This window comes from Thermobia domestica, chromosome 5 (assembly GCF_964235325.1).
Source record: "Thermobia domestica chromosome 5, izTheDome1.hap1.1, whole genome shotgun sequence".
Lineage (NCBI taxonomy): Eukaryota > Metazoa > Arthropoda > Insecta > Zygentoma > Lepismatidae > Thermobia > Thermobia domestica.
Window position 1 is genome coordinate 122,208,209 of NC_137458.1, and position 18,093 is coordinate 122,226,301.

The window sequence follows — 18,093 nt, forward strand, 5'->3', positions numbered from 1 at the left end:
ATTTTGGATAAAGTATTTAGTCAATTATACCAGTTTCATTTCATAAATAATCCACATTATGGCAACACTTCAGAGTGGATGATGCAATCGAGGTTAACATTTCTTCATCAGTTGAAGCTGAGGTTTTGAGACAGCAGGACATGTGCTTGTGCGCTCTTCAGTGAGTACAGTGTAGCTGTGACAAGTGTTGGAAATGGAGGCATCAGGTTGTAATGCGCCGCTTTTATCGATCTGTACCTAGCGCATTACATTTTGAGAAAAGTAGTGACATGTATTCTGTTCTGCACCATAAATATACATATGAAAAAGAATAATATTTTTGAATCGATAAAATATAAACAAAGTGTGAAAGTAGACATTGAAAGTTTGAAGATTATTCAAGTCAATATATAAAATAAAGGAAATCCCTCATCGTTAAATGTGATTTTGAACTATAAAAGCGATATGAGGTAATATATATATTTAGGAATGAATTTTGTTAAGTAAAGGAAATAAAACAAACATGAAGTGCTAAAAAGGAATTTGTTTGGGGGAGACTTTTCTCTTTCCACATCTGTCTGCCAAATTCAAAATCATGGAATAATAAAATGTAACATACAGCTTTCAAAATCTTAAGTTTTAATCAAATTTAGTCAACATGTTATATTTTGGTATTCTAAACAACCTCAACGAAAATTCAGACATATAATACCGTACTGCTAAATGGCCTAAATTTATAAACTTCAATTTGGAATTTTTAATAATGCTGTTTTATTTATGTTGCTTAGAATGTATTATAATTTTATTGAGAATAATCCACAAATACATTATAGTACATACGCCGTCCTTGTCAGGAATATAAAGCAATGTGGCAGAAGTTTATTTAAACTAAGGAAGAAAGAATTAGTAACATATAAAGAAATGAGAAGAATAAGTATTTAAAGTTGATGTTATAATATATATATATATATATATGATTAAAGAAGAGAGTTAATTATAAAGAATTATTTTAAAATAATGGAGAATGTTAAATATATGTAGTAATGATGGTATTCGCCACTTAACTGCATCGGCAGGACGCGATGTGAATGTATTTACAGTCAAAACTAAAATACAATGCTAGATGTGGATTTGTGATATGACATACCGCTTCCATATTATTATGGTTAAAACATAAAGCCTTCATTACATAATTTATACATATAATCATAATGAAATAAAGTCTCTAAATGAAATTATTTAAATTTTGAGGTTATTAAGATTATTCTTAGAAATTAATGTCCAGATATACGGTACAATGTTATCTCAATGTTCTATTTGGTTACGTAGAAATTCTGATCGCATAAAACTTGTTCTGATGTTGCCCCTCACATTACCTCTTGAACCTTGTTTTGCATTCTGGTTGATTTTCCCGAACCATTACATGTTTGGGTGATGATTCCGATATGCCGGGCCAAAGTCTTGCCTTAGTTCCTGGAAATACGTGGTAAGTGCGTTTTCATGGTATAGCTGAGCCTACGACAAAATTTTACTTAGTTATAATTACTTTGAACTGTTATTTGTTGTTGTATTGCAGAGGATTGATGGGTACCTGATAACATCTTCATGAGTCGACGCACAACAAACCTGCTACGACAATACAATGTTATTTATAGAGTTCTAATCAATTAAATACTAGCATTTTCGATTTGCAATTTATTTTTCTTTTACGGTAAGACGGTTTACCACAGCCACGATATAAATTGAGCACTACAAGTGTAAAAATGGCGACCCAGCCAGGATTTGATGGTGATTATCATATGAAAAGGAAAAGGTAATGTGAGGGTAACATGAGGAAAACTCTGAATATTGTGGAAGTACATGTATATAAGATATGGCAGATTTGAAAAGGGAAGAAGATAATCTCTTCCGAACTATTATTAGAAGAAGATGTCAATTGTTAGCTCGAGTAGTGATACTATAGTCTGCGTCTGCTGTAATGAAAGGGACAATAAGGAAGTTGCAGACAAAAACAAAATAATTCAATGTGACCACTGTGAAGAGTGGTATCATTTTATATGTGTTGGTATCAATGAACAAAAGTACGATGAAATGAGTAATCCATCAGTTGTGTGGATTTGCGATGCGTGCAGTCAAAAGGAGAAAAAAGTTGACAAAGTGAAATCATTAAGTGTAACTGAGAGAGAAAAAGTGTCAAAAGAAGATTCAGGTCCGTCTAGTAAGAACAATGTGAGTGCCGAAATTGGGAAGGAAGAGATGAGCACAAAACCCAGAAATAAGAATAAACATAACCATGATGAATTAAAAAGAAAATCTAATAAATCCAATAAGAGTGATCGTGAAAAGGAGAGAAAGAACGTGGAAGAGAATGGAGCCATTCCTATGGAAGAAGCCACAAGAACAAGAAAGAAAAGACATAGAAGTCACATGAGAGAAGAAGTACATAAAAGAAGAAATAGTTCACGACATAGTCGTCATTCAGATAAAGATAGAAAACAAGTTACTAAAAGTGATGAAGAAATGAACTCAGTTAGAAAGAAGAAGAAAGGAGAAAGCCATGAAAGAAATAGATTAGAGAGAAAGGAACGAGAAATACTTCACGAAAGTTCTAAGAACAAGACAGACGAAACTGAAAGTGTAGTTTCAAAAGAATCAATGGACAACGTGTGTAACCACTGCTCCAGTTTGCGATAAGAATTTAGAGCTACGGTGGAAGCTAGTATTGACATCACTTTTACTAAATTTTCTTACTATTTAGATGCGAAGTTGCAGGAAGTTAGAAAAGATATGATTGATCTTAGAAGAGATCTACAGGAAAGTATAGATAATAAATTCACACAAATGGAGAACGAAGTGGAAGATATGAAGAAAAGAGAACAGGAAAGAGAATCAAAATTTCAAGAGGTTGAAACTAAAGTAGAAATAACAGTCCAAAACCAGAAAGAATTCGATCACATACTTTCCATAATGGAATCCGAACAAAAACAACAACGTGATCAATTGGATCGTACCAGTTTGAAGCTATTAAAATGGGAAGGAGAAGTTGATCGACGAGTGAAGACCCTAGAGAAAGGCTTTCAAGAATTGAATTTGTGTGGAAATGGAGAAGGAAAACAAGATAGAAAATCTGTGGTGAACATCACATTTGGGATGTCGACTGGAAATAACACGAAGATTCAACCTGCACTGCAGCCAGCTCTTACGACTTCTGCGACGGAAATACAGATACCTTGGCCTAGCGAGTCGGTGTTAAAAGCGAATGTCAACAATGAAGGAATTTTAAAGAACTGTGATGTATCGGGAGAATTATTAACTAATAGTAGAGAAGGAGAATCTGTAAAAGGAAATTTAGATGTCACAAAAGTAACGAATCTAGTGACGGAGTCTGAAAATCTACTTAGATATACCGATTTACGGGATTTTCCAAAGTTTGATGGACAATATAATGGAGCTGCCAAAGCCTTCCTACATGAGTTTACGCAAACGTTAACCTTATTCAAACTTAATGATGCTGAAAAACTGGTGTTAGTCTCAAGGTGTTTAATAAAAACAGCTGGAGCCTGGTTCCGAAGCATTCAGCATAAGGTGAAAACTTTTGAAGATTTCGTTAGATGTTTTCAGAAGCAATATCTATCAGAACGTTTGGAGAGAGCCAAAAAGCGACAATTGCAATTAATGCGGTACGATCGAAGTAAGTATTCAACATTATCGGATTTTGCATGGAATGTTGTCGAAACTTATCAAAGAATTTGTAGCAACCCAGATGAAAAAGAATTGATAGACTTGTTGCTGAATAGCCTCCCCAGTCACGAAGCAAAAATATTAAGAAGCACTCCGAATAAAAACTTAGATGATCTGATGTTGAGAATAATGGAAATTCAAGAATATAATGATACAAATATTACTAATATTATGGATTCCAGGAACTTTTCCCGTAGACAATTCCAGAGACCACAGGTAAACTTTGCTAGAAAAGTGAAAATTGACTCTGGAGTCCAAACCGACACAACGAGTGTGCCGTTGGTACCAAATTTGGGAAATAATACTGCGTCACCAATAACAAATGGAAATAGTAGAAGAGGATGGAATTTTAAAAATGCAATAAGGAGACGACCATGGAATTTTCCCAGGTATGGTCCACCACCGCCATGGTACCAAAATCCCTATTACTGGAGTAATTATAATTTCCAGCCACCTGGAGGATCTGAACGGTCAGAGAATATAAATTCAAATAATGTTGCAACTACCACAAGTGGAGTAATGGTTCCAGAGACTTCAATGATGTCAACCCCGGGAAACTAACGTCGCGGTCTATTGATATGGGGGTCAAAGACTGCAGGAGAGAAAATTCCCCAACTAATCAAAAAGACTTTAATAGTAGTTTATCGAAAGACATTTTTCAAGTATATGGATACTTCATTTTCAAGGAAGATCCCAAGTTGTTTGATTATAAGGAATTGAAGAAGGGTCAAGATAATGATTTGTACTGTCAAAATTTAAAAAGAAAATTAGAACAGAATCCAGATTATCCATATCTAAAATTTCATAATTCAGTCATATTTGTTAAAAACGTTAAAAGAGGTAGTTGGCTGTTAGTTATACCGAAAGAAATGGGGAAAACATTGGTACACCGAATACATGAAAAAGGACATTTCGGTCAGAAGAAATGTTTAGCATTCTGCAGATCATAATTCCATTGGTGGACTCTAAAAACCGACATGATTTCCTGCATTAGAAACTGTTTACAATGTGCGGCGACTAAATATTCAAACCGTAAAATAGCTTTAGAGAATTATCATATAACTGCTAATAATATACACGATAAACTGTGTCTGGATCTAGAAGGAATATTACCAAATAGTTACGGATATTATTTTATTCTCTCTGTGATTGATGTATATTCTAAATTCGTATGTTTTTATCCTCTGCGAAATGCTAGTACTTCCGAAATAATACGAACTCTTGAAAAGCAATACTTTCATGTGGTTCCATATCCGAATGTCATTGTTACAGATCAAGGACCACAATTCTGTTCTTTCAAATTGAAGAAATTTTGCACGGAACATAGGATAAAGCACACTAAAACGTCGCCATACAATCCAAGAGGAAATGGACTTATTGAAAGAAAACATAGAGATTTAAATAGATTGGTTCGATTGTATTGTGCGGGACATCAATGTAAATGGAGTAAGAAGTTAAAAAGAAATCCAAGATCTATTAAATTATTCAATAGACACAACCATAAGCAAATACCCGCAGAATTATTTCAATCCTATTCAGCAATAGATTCATTTAATCTTCGTATAATTGGCCAAAAGAATTATATCCATTAGATTTGGTTGATAGAATATTAGAAGTCCATAACTCAGTATTACCAAAAACTGAAGTAACCTTAAAGTCTAAGAATCATAGAGCTATTGTTCTTAAGGAAGGAGACTTGGTCATGAAAAGAACTCATCCTTTATCCTCAGCGGTTAAAAATGAAGCTGCTAAGTATTTAAAATGTTATGTCGGACCTTACCAAGTTACCAAACTATTACGGAATTGTGCGGTATTAAAGACTTTAGATCATCATAAGGCAGGAACGCAAAACTTAAGAAATTTAAAACTGTTCAATTGCACAAAGGAAGAAAAACAAAAACTGTTAACGAAGTATAACCCAGAAACAGAAGGTTAATTATTCCTGAAATGATACTTAAGGAAAATTTTGTATATATTAAATTTTGAAGAAAAATTTTATCAAGTGATAATTTTTTTTATCTAGAGAGAGGGGAGTCTGTAATGCGCCGCTTTTATCGATCTGTACCTAGCGCATTACATTTTGAGAAAAGTAGTGACATGTATTCTGTTCTGCACCATAAATATACATATGAAAAAGAATAATATTTTCGAATCGATAAAATATAAACAAAGTGTGAAAGTAGACATTGAAAGTTTGAAGATTATTCAAGTGAATATATAAAATAAAGGAAATCCCTCATCGTTAAATGTGATTTTGAACTATAAAAGCGATATCAGGTAATATACATATTTAGGAATGAATTTTGTTAAGTAAAAGAAGTAAAACAAACATGAAGTGCTAAAAAGGAATTTGTTTGGGGGAGACTTTTCTCTTTCCACATCTGTCTGCCAAATTCAAAATCATGGAATAATAAAATGTAACATACAGCTTTCAAAATCTTACGTTTTAATCAAATTTAGTCAACATGTTATATTTTGGTATTCTAAACAAGGTGTCTCGGGTAACGTGTTGATTGAAGATCAGATGTCGTACATAAAGATTGAAACTTTACGTGGCAAAAACTCCACAGAAATTCATAGTGTCTTAGGTGAAGTTTGTGTTGAGATAACAGTGGATCATAGTACAGTTTCTCGTTGAGCTACTCGTTTCCGTAGTGGTCGTGTGAGCATAAGGATGGTGCAAGACCGGGAAGGCCGAAATCATCAACCGATGGAACAAATGTGTAACTTGTGGTAGATCCACTTAAACAAGATCGCCGTATATGTGAGGAATTTTCTGACATTACGGGGATTCCATCTGAATTCTGACAAGTTATTTACAGAAGAATTCTGCCCGCTGCACCCCCACCCCTACACACATTTCTTGACTGCTGAACAAAAGCAGACGTTTCTGGTCAATGCGATTGTGCTGAAATAAAGGTTCAGCGTAGAAGGTGAGAACTTTCTGCATCACATTATTGCTATTGATGAAACGTGGATCAGAGACTTTGAGCTGGAGTTGAATTCACAATTCAACGAGTGGATAGCTCCACCTTCTGCAAGACCAAAAAGAGTATCGCCAATTTTAATCAAAGATTAAGCAAATGATGAATTTTGCTTACGATCACCAAGGTATTATCATAACGGACAGGGCCCCGTATGGAAAAAGTGTCACAGTAGCGTATTATTGTGAATTCCTGCTAAAACTACTCAGAAAAGCCACAAAATCCGATCCCAGTTGCTCAGGGTGGGTCCACTGGTTCTTCTCGACAACACTCAACGCTAATGCTGTTAGTACAAAACTTCGCAAATACGATTGGGAAATGTTACCTCATACTCCCTACAGACTGGACATGAATCCACTAGACTAACACTCTTCCCAAATTTGAAACAACGTATACGTGGACGTCAGTTTCCATGTCTGCAAGAGTTTCTGTAGCCATTACCCGAACCATTCGACAGCTTCACAAAAATGACGTCCTTGATGGAATATAGAAGCTACCCGGACGTTGGGATTTCGTCATTACCAACCAGGAAGATTATATTAATGTCTTGTAAAGAGATCCTCTCCAAACAATGAAGTGTAAGTCACAAAAAATTAGTGTGTATTATTTATGAAATGACCCTCACATATCCATTCACTGATACATATTGTTGTGGTTACCTTAACGCATCAGACAAGATATCTAGAAAATGAGAATCACTCCGAAACTTTCCAGAGATGATATTTCACTGATGCTGTGAATCTGAGTCCTAACTGAAGACTTGCTCCTTAATTCTCTACTCAAAATAAAAACTATATCATAGATTCCTACGCAACTTGCCTTCCTATACACGTGTATGTCAGTTGTGGTTACCTATGCAAGACGATGTGAACACACTTTTAATCGTGAGGCTACCTACTGTTATTTAATATTTGCAAAATATACTAGGTTTTGATACGGTACTTTTAACTCCCTCAATTATTTGTATTTTTTCTTTATTGCATTTTTTAAAATTTAAATGCTTGTGGAGCCCTTGTTACCTGGCCTATTACCCAGACAAGAACAATCACACTATAAAATTTAGAAACTGTAGAGCGACCAGTTTTCAGGGTTAAGTTGACAATGAATTCTTAAGATATAGATACAATAATAATACTCGATGCCAAAGATAGTGGAAATTCAAACAAGACTGCACGCATAAAAGAAGTCCGAAGTTCAACTAGACTTCGAGGGACATGTTTTTACACATGATATTAGTACCAATTCCGCGTTGTTTTGAGGCGCGATATAGGCCTAACCAGTTTCTATTGTACGATTATTTATGTCATATCCTGCGCAAACAAAATTGACACTGGTCTCTAAACATTGCAAGTCGAATTTCTATTAAAATCACTGAAGTTTATTTTTTTTTTAAAAAAAAAGTACTAAACAACATTTAGCAAAATAACATCTAATCATATGGTATATGTTCTAAATATTATTTGGTACTATTTTATAATTACAGAAAGGTCTCTTAAACTATCCTCGCTTAATTATAATTACGTGTAGAAGTGTAACAACTAACATTCAAGAGTTGGTTGTTATGGTAACTACCACTTATAACTGGGAACATCAATATCTTCATTATTACACACAGAAAAGGAGAACATTTAATCTTCACTCTTTACTTATATTTTATTTGATTACCTGTCGAGAGCCTTTTTCTGTACAACAGATTGATATATATATATATATATACCGGGTGCACCATTTATAATGTCCCACCTTTATAGCAGAGGAACCAAGAGAGAGAGAGAAGCGAAACTTTGCACAAAGCAACTACAGGAAGGGGGACACCTATCGATGTATTAGGTAACATCACCAGGTGAACAGTGTTGCCAACCCAATATAAAGTTATGATTTTTTAAATGGAATGACCTAAATTTAATTTCACAATTCGAATCAGCAGTGAAAACAAAGACGAAAGAGATGCCACTCGCAGATCAGTGTTGCATACTTTTTGAGAAATATTGTAAAACACGTGTCAAATTTAAACGCCTTTAACACACACAAGGAATGAAGTAGTAACTATTTGTGCACATTAAATGAAATACTGGGAAGAACTCTTTAAAATTACTTCAAGTTTAGAAGGATCAGTTAAACAGTGTTGCTACAACAGAAGAGAGAAAAGTTGAATTTGGAAATAGTGCAATAACTTGAAAAAGGTCCCTAGTACAGTATGATTTAAAATCCATATAGCATATCAGTATGTCATAAGGAGCATTGTCACGTTTATTTGAGATCGATAAGTCAAGTACTTACCGAGATATTCGGTACTCTGTAAAAGCTGAGAATTTTGTGCTGTACAAGATGGTAACGCTGTTTCAAAATTCCCTTTTTTCCCTCAGCGTTAGAGAAATCGTGAAGAAATGTTTAAAACGAAATAAAACATTAATCAATGGACATACAATGAAATGAAACCCATTTGAGTTCTTGAAGGGACTAATTAAACTTAATATGGATATAAATTGATCTTGAGTTAGTAATACGAAGTCATATTTGAACAAGATGGCAGAAATACGTTTACGAGAGTTACCTAATAGCTATTTCGTGCGGTGAATATACTTATTCTCGTGCAACTTTAGGGGAGTAATATCAAAACAATTCAATATTATCTGTAAATATTACCGACTTGTTACTATTTCTCTTTTAAACACGAATGAATGAAATAAGTTACAGTTTGTTCCAATTGAAGCAATACAAAGGATGATTTGCAAGCACAATTTCTTTGGCTGTTTTGTAGCTGGTGAGTGTAGCCAAGCGGTGTAACCATGATAATTACTCACTTTCTTCGTTTGCACGTCTAAGGGGATCATTCGGAAGCAATGTTCAAGAAATTGTACACACAAGAAATGCAAAAAGTCATTATAACTGCTATGCCGATGATAACTAACAAAATGTTAAATATTGCTTTGCGTTGACACAATCCATATCGGAATAGTTCCCCACAAAATTAAAGATAGTGAAATGAGTGGATTTTAATAATGATATGAGTTTCAATAATACTTGTCACGGTTTCATACTTGTAGCGTTCCACTTGTAAACATAAAATACAAGTTCTGTATACTGTGCACAAATACAGCACCGGTGGAAAATAGTTTCTAATACAACCATCATTTATATGCACTCACTTATTTTATCCGTAGTAAAATATTCGTAAGGCTTTTACACTTACTCTGCGTCACCGTCACCCGAATTGGCGTGTGGCATCAACCAATAAACTCACAGTGCGCTGTTACTAAACCTTCAGGGAGGAAGCTAATCATTCATAATTAATTTTGTTCGTATTAGTGGACAATTATGAATGACTAGGTTTCTCCCTGAAGGTATAGTAACAGCAGTTGATTTTGAGTTTAACGTCCCGTTCAGCAACGAGGCTATATGAGACGTGGACCTACTGATTAACATGGACTCCGAACCACTTGAGCTCCCGCCGGGAATCGAACCCGGGTCTCCCGGAGTCCTCGTAAGGGAAGCGGCACCTATGAATAAATAAATGCAACTTACTTCTTAAAAAACAACATTTATACATTATTTGCAGTTAATTTCGTGGTGAATGAAATACAAAATAAGTTGTGTATGGTCCCCTAAAATTGGATAGTACGTATAAATATTGGATGATTTGAAAAATTTTGCTACCATTTAAGAGAACTCAGCCTATGTATTTTCAATTCAAATTTTACAACTATTAATATCTACGTTTTATTGTCTTTTCTAACTTATATTCAGGAGAAAAAAATAAATTAAAGAAATATATGTTTATGATGATCAATAAACAATTATTCGTAACATACATTACAAAATTCATGAAACAGAAAACATAATCTGTTTCCTTTTTTAAATAGTTTGATTTAATTCGGCACGTCACAGAATATAACTTGTGTCACAGATTAGTATTTAAATGTTTCTCCCACGCAGAGGGAAAAAAGGGAAATTTGAAACAGCGTTACCATCTTGTACAGCACAAAATTCTCAGCTTTCACAGAGTACCAAATATCTTGGTAAGTACTTGACATATCGATCTCAAATAAACGTGACAATGCTCCTTATGATATACTGATATGCTCTATGAATTTTAAATCATACTGTACTAGGGACCTTTTTCAAGTTATTGCATTATTTCCAAATTCAACTTTTCTCTCTTCTGTTGTGGCAACACTGTTTAACTGATCCTTCTAAACTTGAAGTCATTTTAAAGAGTTCTTCCCAGTATTTCATTTAATGTGCACAAATAGTTACTACTTCATTCCTTGTGTGTGTTAAAGGCGTTTAAATTTGACACGTGTTTTACAATATTTCTCAAAAAGTATGCAATACTGATCTGCGAGTTGCATCTCTGTCGTCTTTGTTTTCACTGCTGATTCGAATTGTGAAATTAAATTTAGGTCATTCCATTTATACTAATGGACTTTATATTGGGTTGGCAACACTGTTCACCTGGTGATGTTACCCAATACATCGATAGATGTCCCCCTTCCTGTAGTTGTTTTGTGCAAAGTTTCGCTTCTCTCTCTCTCTTGGTTCCTCTGTTATAAAGGTGGGACATTATAAATGGTGCACCCGGTATATATATATATATATATATATATATATATATATATATATATATAAGATCCATTGATCTGCCATAATAATCGTTTCTTCCAAGTTTCACTACTTTTTTATATATGTAATTCAACCTAATTACTTTTAAAAGAACAATAAATGAACAACGAAATCCTTTTTAACACTATGCCTGATTATTTTATAAATCTTATTCTAACAACTTTAATTCTGTCAACATTCTCCCAGGACTACGGAAAAATACAGGATTAGCATAAATGATTCATTCGTTTTGAAAAAGTTATATTTTCAAATATATTACACGTACACACATGAAAAATATATGAAAAGAACCAAAACTCACCAATTTTGTATTATGTATTCCAGGTGGCAGCACGAGTCAATTATTCTTCCGATGTAGCAGTGTGGCACTGTCGAAAGTGCAGGGAAAGCAAGAAAACAGACGTCGCGTCTTCTGAGGGTATATAAACTTTGTGACTTTATGATTCTTTTCATATATCTTCCATGTGTGTACGTGTAATACTTTTGAAAATATAGCTTTTTTTCAAAATGAATGATAATTTATGCTAACCCTGTATGTTTCTTCTTCTTCGGCAACAGGGCAAGCACTATCTCCTTTACTTCAGTTGTATCTTCTTATATCTTTCCCATAACCTCATCTTGGGAAAGAAACTCTTCATTTTCAACAATTCACTATCGTAGATACTACTTTTTTTTTAAACTCTGTACTCCCCGTATTAATTTCTTTAATGTTCTTTTACTTCTGTACCTTTATCTCTCCGGGAATAACTCCGCTGTTCTTCCTCGCTTTCTTCAGACACCCTCAGTACTTTGTAATTCTTATTCCGGAAAATCTGTTTTCTGCTGTTTACCCTATTGTTTCCATTTCCGCCTTCAATTGCTGTTCTTTCTGCTGCAATTTGTAACACTGAACTTTCTGATCTTTCTAAAAGAGTAAGCTTCTCACAGCCTTCGGATGAACTTTCCATGTTGTCAGAGGACAATTCAATCTCAGAATGCTTGCTTGCTAAATCTTAAACGTCGTTACTGTCCACAATATTGACTGGGTTCCCTTGATCCTGTTTCTCATTATCACTACATGTTTGGTTTATTTCAATTTGTCCCTGTCTAGTTGTATAAATTTGCACTAAATGGTTCGAATCCATACATCAGATACACTGCTTCCTCCATGCTGGACGCTGATTTTTTGCATGTACTTCGTTACACTTTTTGCAAGTCCAAGTTAGCATTTTCTGGTTGCATATATTGCAAGTTAATGATGAAGAAACTGGTGTTGTGACTGTACGCCTGAAGATCTAGACGATGGTTTGAATTGTTTTTGATATTTTTGCCAACATATTTTTCCTCTGAAGAATATTGGTTTGGCCGGAAAGCAAGCAACTGTGCCTCTGTTATACTCAGTGGTCGAAGTGAGACGGTATGCGGTGGTATGCTATACCGCCTCTGGTTTTTAAGTGGTGAAGGCATACCACCTCAGGTATTTTAGTAGTCAAGACATACCGTCACTGGAGGGTAGATGCTAAATACCTTTAATAAATCCATTTTTATACCCAGTAATTGACGAATAGTCTTGCACGTAAAAAGATTTTATTTCTTATGTAGAAATAATTTCTAAGTTGACAACACCGACATTTTTGTTACCTTTTTCCTCCGTTTGTTTTTGAAATGAAGTATTTTCAAAGAAGTTCATCTAGTTAGTATTTTGATATGCCATATTGAATTGTTTATGTCTTATGTATGTGTGTGTCTTCTTGCCTTAATGCATATAAATATCGTGTTTTGAGCATGGACGAATTTATGGTGTGTCAGCTGTGGAGGCGGATCTTCCGGGGGTTTGGTATACCCCTCAGTCAAATGGGAGACCGAGAGTTTTCCGCAGGAAATTGTTAATATAAAAACTTGGGCTTTGAGCATTTTCGTGTATAATTCTCTGTAAATTTAAATTTATTAGAAGTGATGAATATTTTCCGATTCATAAAAACATACTCCACTTATTCCTACATCGTTGTTTAGCTGTAAAATTTATTGGTAATAAATATTGTCTTAAAAAGTTTCATGAAGTGAAAATCTAACGATTCTTCATTTCAAGAATGTTTCAAAAACTTCAATGCGTTCTTCCCTCAGAATCCACCTTTGATCTTACAATATTAGATTTCGTTAGTTTAATACGCATAAGACGGTTTTCTCATAGCTTTAAGACTTTTATAGATTTACATACTGCAACATTTATAAATAAGTGGATATAATATAAAGCGCCTACTGTAAATTTTTGACTACCCAAAATTCGAGTTTAAGTAACTCATGAAAGCAAGTACTGATCATTTACTGAAAATAACATTCATTTATTCATATATTCATTCAGAAGAGAAAGTGAAATATAATTAATAAGGAAGCTGATTTGTGTAGTTGTTCTTCCAATAAAATAATAGAAACAATCTTCATAAGGAACTTTTATGTAGTTATTTCATTACATAGGCAGGCCTACACTTGAAGAAATAGTGAAATGTTCTGTTACTGAAATTGATAAATTCACAAAGGTCTATTTTCAATTTCTTGTTACATTTTAATTATTGGAATGGGATACTTGTTCTCTACGAACTCGATGATGTTCCCTGCACTTTACACACAGACACACACTCACAGAAAGAGAGAGAGAGAGAGAGAAACACTGTATATTTTTACTTCACAACTTGAAATATTAGAAAATTTTCTGGTTTTCGAAAGCTAATTGGAAAATGATAATTTGTTGCTGTTTAACTTTGAATTTTATAGCTGAATGTGCAGTTAAATATAGTGGGAAAATTTCCACCAAACATCACTCTACATAATATCCAAAATTGTCCGGATTATGAAAAGTTTTTTCACTTGTTTCTACATCGTGATGAAAATTTTCCGATTCATGAAAATTCCTTTCACTTGTTTCTACAGAGCAATAAAACTTTCCGATTCACAAAAAGTTGTTTTACTTTTTGCTTCAAAATGATGAAAATGTTCCCACTCATAAAAAGTTCTTCAATTTTTCCATACAAGACAGAAAATATTTCGATTCATGAAAAATTGTTTCACTTGTTCCTACATAGTACTGAAAATTGTCTGAACCATGAAAATTTTCAGATTCTTTAAACGATCTATCACTATTTAACATTTCCATACATGATTTCAATCAATTTTATGAATACTGAGGAACTGTTACTTGATCACTGATATTTGTTAAAAACGGAAACTTTTCCGGAAAAATATAGAAGAAAATTTCCCACCTCACATCACGGCTAAACAATGATGTAGGAATAAGTGGAGTATGTTTTTATGAATCGAAAAATTTTCCGGAAAATTTTCATCACTGTACAGGACAGACAGAATTTTTCGAATCATGAAAAATTATTTCACTTGTTCCTACATAGCCCTAGTACTGAAAATTGTCTGAGCCATGAAAATTTTCAGATTCTTTAAACGATCTTCCACTTTTTAACATTTCTATACATGAATTCAATCAATTTTATGAATACTGAGGAATTGTTACTTGATCACTGATATTTATCAAAGGCTTTTGCTTCTATAACTCCCAAAAATGTAGCCACCTAGAAACGCATAGATCCGTTTCAAGCATTATTTCATGCTCTGTGTGTGGTGGAATTACAATGCAGTAATTCAGTTCGAGTTCGTTCCTAATGGTCAAACCATCAATGTTGACCTTTATTACGAATAGTAAGAGCAGATGTATGCTGCATTACGCCTAAAATATCCAGTATTGGTGAATTTAAAGAGTACTGCTGCAACTCGAAAAACGCAACAAAAAATTAGAAACTTGATGGCATCGGTATGTTGCCACATCCGGTATATAGTTCTGACTTCGTCCCTGTTCACTACCTGTTTCGGTCCATGACGAAATTCCTGAAATCACTATGCTTCACCAATTAGCAGGAGGTAGAAAGAGGAGTGATTGGCTTCTTTGCCTCTAAGTACAAGACGTGATGTCGACATGGAATCAGGCCCGTCGCCAGAATAAACATGTAGGTGGGGCCCGGTAGAAGTTAGGGGGGCCCGACCCAATCATATTATAGTTCATAACCATATTATAGTTCATTTGCAAGCCTACCGTGAAAATTTTAGGTGGGAAGTGAAAATTTAAGGGGACGGCCCCTCTAGCCCCCCGTAGATACAGACCTGCATAGAATGGAGGAATTGGCAGGAAAGTGGCTCCAGACAGTTCAACACGAAGTGCTATACTTTGGATGTTAACTTGCTTTCATTGTAATGTTGTGTATTAGAATATTGCAAGACTTATGACTCAACCTTGTATTTTAGTAAGCAAATATACGTGAAAATGAAATTAACTTCGTATTCTCTGTGTACCAGTATAGATTTACTGTAAGCCTGATCTATTTTGCACAAGTTTATAGTTTAGCTCATTGTGAATAATCTTAGTATTCTGAATATAGGTGAAATAAATAAATAAACCATAATTTTGCAATATTTAATATAATAAAGTTAAGGTCTTTGATCTTTGCAGTACGGATTGAAACTATTGTATCCCATCAACAAGCACACTGACGTTGTCAAAAGTGTTCCAGCAGAGGTAAGTCAAGAAACGACTTCACAATATTCATGTTTTCACATAGGTCTAATTGGAAAATAAATATCTTCAGTTTAACGTCCCACATTTCTTTATATTGTTTCAGTTATGTCCAGTAGAACCAGAAGTTCTTACCCAAAATCAATCATACTAATCTCACTAAGTTCAATTTTTATATTATCCTTCCATTTTCTTCCAGGCAGACCCAAAGGTCTTTTCGCAAAGACAATCCAAATAATGCTTTATACCAGCCATTTCCATCTGAAATCTTTGAGTTTTACGTCCCACGGTTATGCCGGTTAGGCTAAAGGAGACGGTGATCATGAGAAATGAGTGAAACGGTGGTATGAAGAAAGTGGGAGGAAACGGGAGAACCTCGAGAAAACCCACGCACACGGTGTTTGTCCACCACAAAGTTCACTTGGCGGGAGCAGGGTTTGAACCCGGGACCCCAAGCACCAGAGGTGAACGCTCTACCACTGAGCCACCGCCCCCCCCCCCCCATTTCCATCTGAATTCTCTGTGATGTTACGGAGAGGAGACAGAGCAGACAGGAAAGCTATAGCTCTGAGAAAGAACAGTGGTGACAATCATACAAGAACGTCAATAGCGAAGTTGATGGTTCTTCAAGCATCCATGACTTAGAGCTCTGCACGGGCTCAGGCCTACAAAGCATAAATCACTTCGGGCCCGGCCCGGGCTTGGGCCGTTAATTTTGAAATATACAACCGTATTTCTCGGACCTTTTCGGGCCTAACTTTGTAAATATACTGTACAACGATATTTATTCAACAGTTCTTTCTGGAGAACTTTTAAAGCACAACTGCAAAATTAAACCTTTAATTGCTTTATATAAAAATGCAATTTTGCATTCAATATTAAGTTTCTGTAATTCGGGCTTATTTCGGGCTCATTTGATTATCGCACGGGTTCGGGCCTAAATGTTAAAACATTTCGGACTCGGGTCGAGCCTCACTTTATAAATTCACGGGCCGGGCCAGGCTCGGGGTTAAAAATTCCGACCCGTGCAGACCTCTACCATGACTACACGTACACCACCAACAACACGTGTTTATTTCATTATCTTCCTCTCCTTTACTCCAGTATTTCTTTCTGATATTTCTTTGATTAAGCCTGTTTCATACATGAAGAGCTAAAAATGACTGGTTTATGCACCAAAACGGTTGTTAAAATATTCAATTTTATCACAAGCCAGTGCCTCCACCTTATCGTTCCTTTGTTTGCAAAGTGTCGTATCTTAAAAAAAAAAAAAATCGATTTTTGAGTTAAGACCAGTCCCCAATTCCCCTTTAGGAGCTCTATAATTCTCTTTATTAGCCGTATCTAAATTCCTAAATATAACTGTGGAATAAGCAGTTTGATGTTCGTCGTATCTCAATTGTAGAGAAATAAATTTCTCTCGAACTGCCGTAACTCAAGGTACGACAGTTTGCAAGAAAAATTAAGGTAAGTTTCCATTGTTCACACAGAGTCGTATATCAAACGACTTTCAATTTGTGTGTGTGTTTTCACCTTAATGCCTAATTTGTTTTAATATTAAAAAACACACACATACAAGTAAGAAATATTATGTGCCTTCACAACTGGTCCCTGTGATCAAGCTGGCTCGTAGAAAGCAGCCTTTCGAGCAGTAGCGTCATTTCAGATTTGGCTTGGCAAGACCCCTTGAGTAAAATATAAGTAAAATTTCGTGTTTTCACTGATTTACTACTATTCTATTGATAAAATCTATATAACTCTCGAACTCAGGGGGGCAATTGCCCCTCTCTGCTCCCCCCTAAAAGACGCCCCTGCTTTCGAGGTAGTGGAACTACAGCATAGTGACTTCCTCAACTTCAAGCAGCTCTCTAAAGAACTCTACAAATTCGAGATTCAGATAGGAGTAATGCAAAAGACGTTAACTGGAAGAACATTATGGAAATAAGAGTTTTGAAGAGGTCACCGAAAACCAGCGACACAATTAGACTAGTTATCGCCAGGGGCAAGAACTCGCCTTAGCGCCCCCCTGACTAACCAAAACTAAAACGCTCCTCCACTACACCTGATATTGGCATCACCGTAATTCTCCTAATCCATTTTTTCTTGAAGTGCTAAAGCTTGATTTCAAAATTGCAGTATATAATTTAATTTTTAGTACAAGATAAAATACCAAACTAATTAGTATTTAATTGCTAAATAATTTGAGAGTAGCAT

General features: G+C 34.9%; 1 protein-coding gene across 1 annotated transcript in view; it reads left to right on the top strand.

Moving 5' to 3' along the window:
- The window catches only part of LOC145686085 (uncharacterized), a 105,156-nt gene that overhangs the window by 68,284 nt on the left and 18,779 nt on the right, over positions 1-18,093 (top strand). The window contains exon 4 of the mRNA XM_081759019.1: positions 15,817-15,882. Coding sequence (XP_081615145.1) covers positions 15,817-15,882 — 66 coding nt within the window. The remainder of the gene's footprint in view (positions 1-15,816; positions 15,883-18,093) is intronic.